Source organism: Athene cunicularia, assembly GCF_003259725.1.
Source record: "Athene cunicularia isolate RWA chromosome 4 unlocalized genomic scaffold, athCun1 chr4_part3, whole genome shotgun sequence".
NCBI lineage: Eukaryota > Metazoa > Chordata > Aves > Strigiformes > Strigidae > Athene > Athene cunicularia.
This window is the reverse complement of record NW_020799100.1, coordinates 5,473,839-5,479,971: the sequence shown is the minus strand read 5'-3', so window position 1 is coordinate 5,479,971 and position 6,133 is coordinate 5,473,839. Positions and strand designations below refer to the sequence as shown.

Genomic DNA, 6,133 nt, shown 5'->3' with positions numbered 1-6,133 from the left:
GATTGTTCCAAGCAGCCTGGCCTATTCTGACAGTAAACATTTATCACAAGATTCAGCTCACAATCCACGGTGGAGTTTTTTTTGGCTAATGTACTTTCTTGGAAAGCCTCAACCAAAAAAAAAAACCCAACCAAAAAACCAAACAAAAACACCCACCAAAAAACCTAAGCCCCAAATAAAAACACTTCACCCACACACACCCAGGGGGTTCCCTGCTATTCCCAAAGACCTGGGAAAGGAAGATACAAACTGTTGGCAGTCTCACATGTTAGGCTGTAGAAGCTGAGTTGTCATTAAAAAGAAACATGCTACACCCATCTTTAGAATTAAAACTTTTTTATTTTTGCCATAGAAAGCTCTACGAACTAATATCAAGTATTGATTAATGAAAAGTAGAACACAACTTTAAAAAGTATGTTAAGGAAAGACTGTACAACTATATACATTACAGATCTGGCAAAAATGATCAATGTTTCACATGAACAGTTGCTAGGCAATAGCTGTAGAAGTCAATGTTCAATGTATATAGTTACCAGCTTCCACATCTTTTTATAAGCTGCATGCCTTAACAGTATAAAATAAATAAGCAGTCAATTGTTATCTCAATATTTGTTTAATTCACATACTGGAATGCTATGGTATGAATCCCCAAAGAAACCATACAGTGAGGATGCAGCCACCATTATCATGTTTTGCAGCAGATCCGTTAATGTTTTTATATGCATATAAATGACTGTGAGGTGTGCTACCATACTCTGTTGCAATTTTTAAATTTTATATAAATGTTTTTTCAGATTCAATCTTTTTCTTCCATTACCCCAAAGCCAATTTCTTAATATTTACATAAGTTTTTTAAGTTAAACTGGAAGCTAAGTGTTTACAAAACCAAACAAAACCACAAATATAAGTGCAATAGCCAGAAATCTAAATATAAAAGCTCATGGCCCCATAAAAAGTTTTAAAAGAATGGATTTAATATGTTTCCAAACCAATAAATACTGGAAGTAAAATTAAAAAAATGCTTTACATGACCTCTGCACTTTGGATATCAAAAATCACTTCCAAGGAAAACTGAAGACCCTGAGACACATGCAAGCACGAGTCTTCTAGCAAAAATAGTTACAAAGCCCTAATTTTCCAGTTTTCCTCCAAGAAAAGAGACCTTTAGTAGGCACAGTTTAATTTAAGGTTTTAAATATATCAGCAGCAAATATTGATAGCCGTTGTGTTTAATTATTACTGAATGTACACTTTGCAATGTACACTTAATTCCAGATATGTCGTGTCAATAAAAATAACATTGTATTTTTCTTGTCAAAAAAGTTAATGAAGTCTCAATAGAGCACACAGCCAGCTATGCCAGAGCTACCTGTGCTAATACAGGCAGTCAATACTTATGCCTTGTGAGGATTATGTTTGACTGCTGAAATGCCATCTCAGACATCATCCAACCTGTAACATTTGAAAGCATGCCCCATTATATTCAAAGGGGTCTGCACTATGATCTGTAAATAATCGTGTATATCATGTTCTTGGCCTACAAAACAGAATTGCTGAGCGTTACATGTATAAGGTAAACAAATCCTCCTCTTTCTCCCATCATTACTCATACAGATTTCTGGTACCCTTTTTCATAGTTCAAGTTGTATTTGAACCATTTACCATTTAAATGTCTGTCTACAGTACTATATGTCTAAAATCTTAACCTTGAAGGTCATAGGATCAAGATGCTTACTTAAAACATGAAAAAAAAAAAAGAAGAAAAACCTTTAACTGTAATTTAAGCAATGAAAGGTTACAATAACTAACTAGTACTATGCACAACAATCTCAGTCATCTCTAGAACTTGAGCAGTTTTCATATTACCATTTACAAAAATGTAACAAGTCACTAAATCTGAAGTGCTAAACTATGACTCCAGTAAACAGCCATTTTCTCAGATCTACTGCTTCCTGTTCAAGTTGGACATCTAATTTATCTCTAAGTGCCTAAACATGTACCAATTGGAAGGATGAAAAAAAAGGACTGTGTAACAAACCCAAATTAAAAATAGATGACAACTAGACAACTGCAGAGAAATGATACTTTGGATTATGGTGGATGGAGGGTATTTTCTGATTGTTGGTTTAGTCCTCATGCTTCCACACCCTATAAAAGGGGGAGGAAAAATCCAAATCCCTGTTTCACTTAAAAATCTACCCAAACAGGCATACAAGATGCTCAGCAGTCTCAGTGCTAAGCCAATACAGCACTTAGATTATTTAATAATTTTGAAAAGTAAATTTCATAGCCTTCACCTAAAAAAAAAGTCCTACTTTTAAGTATCACTTTTTTTTTAAATACCAGACTGAAGGCCTCCTTCTTGAAGAGCAAAAAAAAAGGAACAGCACAATATTCCAAACAAACTATTGGCATCTTTTCAGTACTATGAAAAATTAACATTATTCCTCAAGCTTTGAAAAGGCAAAATGATCTCCTTCCTAAGTGTACTAAGCTTCCTCACTATTGAGCTTTATAGGTTTTGGCTTTTTTCCCCTGTTGCAAAAATAGTAAAATATAATGGTCCAGACCCTGAATACTCCTCTCACCATACTGCCAAGTATAAATACAGTTAGCCCTAACTGAGTATCTCTTGTTGGCAAGACTATTTGCCCTAAGACAGATGATTCGTAGCACTTACAAAAGGAGAACCAAGATGCTAGTTTAAAAATACACTACTCCCAACTACTGGATCAGTTATTTTTGAGCCCTGCAGTAATGCATTGTTCACAAAAATAAGTATGAGTTGTGGGTTGGGTTTTTTTTAAATGGTTCCATATGCAAGAGACTACAATGAAAAGATCTTAGGTTTCTTCGGCAGAATTCGGCATTGAAGTGTTAACATGAAAAAAAGGGTTTACATAGTAAGCATGGGTACAGGAAACAACTCAATTACTTTAGAAGAAAGATTTCTAACTCTTTAAGAGGAAATTGTTACCTTTTCAAGCTACAAGTCCCCACCTTTTGATCAAAATTAACATACCAGACAACCCTTGGAAATGTCTTATTCTCTATTCAAGTAAACTTTCAGATGAATCACTTCCACAGATCACTTGCAGCTACTAATGATCCATCTAAGTGCTACCATTTTATGTCTCAGTAGAACAAGTTAAGTTGTTTTCACTTTTAACATTTGATTTTACAGCAATTTTAACAGTTCATTTAAAACAGCTGCAGTATTTCTGCACTGAATCCTAATCCATTTAATGCATTTCAGTAAGATTCAGGTATTACAAACTCAAATTCAGTACTTCCCTCTGATGGATTTTGTTTAAAAATTGCTTCATTTCCCTGTGGAATGAAAATGTCATCCCAGGTGATCTGTTTGGCTGGAGGGTTAGATGTTGTTCCTTCTGTGCCATCCTTCCCCGTGCCAACACGATAAACAATTCCACCCTCATTTATCACGGGTATACTGCTCGAGTGATCAGTAATGTATGCATACTGTCTGATCTGCAAAGACCTGCAAGGATGCAGTCGATAAAGCTTGGTATCTCCAGAAGGGTCTTGGCTGTGCACTGATCTAATGTGGGAGGCTGTAATTTGGTAGTTGATGAAAGATTTGCCACACGTCAAGCACTGGTACCTTCGCTCGCCAGTGTGGTGAATTTCATGCTTTGTACGGTATTCAGCAAGAGGAAAAATTTTGTCACAATATCGACAAGGATACTTCTTCTCCCAGGAATGAACATTAAAATGTCTTCGTAAACTGGTCAGACACGCGTAGGATCTCTTACACACAATACAAATGTAGTAGACTCTTCCATCCACTATGAGCTCATAATGGTCATCATGCTTTACTTTCATGCGTTTCCTGTTTGGAGAATCACCATCAGATGTTCTAGGTGTTTCATCAAGCTTGGCTTCACCTTCCTCGGAATCGCCCTTTACAGGAATGACTATGTCATATGTATCCTCACCGATATTTGCATAAACCTTACAGCCTGTGGATAACCCTTCTATTTCGGTTGCTGTATCTAATGTTATGATTTTCTGTCCTTCTGCCACATGCTTTGGTGCTACACCTGTACTGAATTCCTTGTTGTTTCCAGTGAGGACATCTGAGATTTTTATTTTAAATTCTCCAGGTTTAGAAAATGGCTCTTGCGAAAATGTAACAACCTGTTTTTTCTGTACACCTGATCCCTCAGTGGTTGCTGCCTTGGGTACAGAAGGTTGCTGAACCAAAGAGCTACTGCTGACTGAACCAGGACTAGAAGAGCTAATGATATCAACATCATCTTCAACAACCTCTTCATCATCAACAGCAGTCGTTTCCACTTCAGTTAAGGAGCCATTATTAGATGGCTGTTGGTTCTCCTCGAGTAAATTAATTGTAGGGGTCACATGTGTTTGATGCAAGGAGCTGGCACTGAGCGATGAGTTAAGCAGAGGCTTATTTAGCACGATAATGTTAGGAGTCAAATGCTGCGGTGTTACAGAGACAAGTGATTCGGCGCTTGACTGGGTTTGTTTTGGGCTTAGCTGACTGGCAGATGAAGTGAGTTTTTGAGCTCCTGCGGTGCTCGTCAAATGGGGAGAGCCACCACTGCCACATGATTTTTGGTCAGAAACTCCAGCTGGACTTGGGCATGGCTGGTTCTGGGTTGCAGCATTTGTACCTTTAGAACATTCTTTTGGAGGAACAATTTCAGAGCAAAAAATTACATCATCATCCTCATCATCTGAATCACTCACTGTAATTTTTGTAGTCTCATATTCTATGCCGTGTAAGGAGAATGACTGTGTTATAACTGGCATCCCATCCGTTATCTCTTGACTCTCTGGCCTTATTACAGGTACTTGTGTTTCAGCATCCTTTTGACCTGGACTAGAGGTTGAAGTTCCTGAAGCACCATCTTTGACCTCGCTTGGCATGTTTTTTCCTTCAGATGGAGGGATGCCCAGATCAGCTATGAATTTAACACCCAGCTGTTGCCCTGATTTAATCAGTTCATCAAGTAAATCAGATCGAATGCTGATTATTTTGGAACTGTAAATATAATTAAGAATTTCTGCAAAAATTTCGGCCCTTACAAAGCTCAGTTCAACCACTTGCCCAGCCACTGAAAAAAGCTGGTGAAAATAAGAGCTTGAGGCTGAAAGGATGTTTCTGTGAGCTCGAAATTTCCGGTCCTCCACGATGACAGTAACATCACAAAAAAGTCCGTGGCCACGCTGTTCATTCAAAGACTGAAGGAGCACACTAGAATACTGTGTGTCTGTTGCAGAAATCAGTTTTTTCCCCTCCATTCCTACAAAGAGCAAGTAAAAGGCATCAAATTAATAAAAATACAGATTTACGTTTTTAAGTGCATGACAATCTTCCCATATTTACTGCTTATTCCTTCTTTTGAAAAACAAATCTGAGGCACTCTCATAAGCTTCTATGCTATAGCACTCTGCAAACGTGTTTCTTACTGTTATTTGTCCCTTCACCACCTACACAAGGTACATGCAATTCTGAATAGATCCTCTATTCTTACAAGGTGAGGAACAGAAAACCTACTGCTTATCTGATTCAACAGCAAATAAGGTAAATTGGAAAACCAGGAAGATGCAAGATTCAGGTCCCCCAAAAGGCTTTAAACATTATTACAGATTTCTTTCTAATTGTGAAAATATTCTGTAAATTGTTATAAGAAAGCCCGATGAACGTCCAGGTTATTTATGGGCCAGACAACAAAATCTGTGCCTCCGTGTATTACTATGCTCCTGATAGTTCACTTCCTTGCCGAGAAAAATAAAGTTTTTGGTTTTTTACATTTCCTCCTATAGTTACAAGGTTGCTATGCAGGCACCACGGTAACAGAAATGATTTGTAAAGTCAAACTAATCCATCTATCGGCACTTCCCATTCGATGCCCACCACCAAGATGCAAAAAAACCCATCAAAATATAAGAACAGCGAGTTAAAGGCTGTAAATCCGAAATTTTACTCGTGCAACTTTCTTTCCAGGCGCCTGGAAGGGCAGGAGGAGATGGAAGAGGCCAAGACCTCCGGGCCGCGGCCCCCCCCCCGCCCCGATACCGGCCGCGGAGCGGCGGCTGTGGTTCCAGCCCATCTCGGTCTCCTCCGGGGCCACCGCTCGGC

At 38.3% G+C, this 6,133-nt stretch overlaps 1 protein-coding gene across 1 annotated transcript in view; it reads right to left on the bottom strand.

Annotated features, from left to right (window-relative positions):
* Window positions 1-2,532: 2,532 nt before the first annotated feature.
* Window positions 2,533-6,133, bottom strand: part of ZBTB33 (zinc finger and BTB domain containing 33) — a 3,919-nt gene continuing 318 nt past the window's right edge. Inside the window, exon 2 of the mRNA XM_026848890.1 lies at window positions 2,533-5,294. Within this exon, the coding sequence (XP_026704691.1) occupies window positions 3,253-5,292 (2,040 nt within the window). The 5' untranslated portion in view covers window positions 5,293-5,294 and the 3' untranslated portion in view covers window positions 2,533-3,252. The remainder of the gene's footprint in view (window positions 5,295-6,133) is intronic.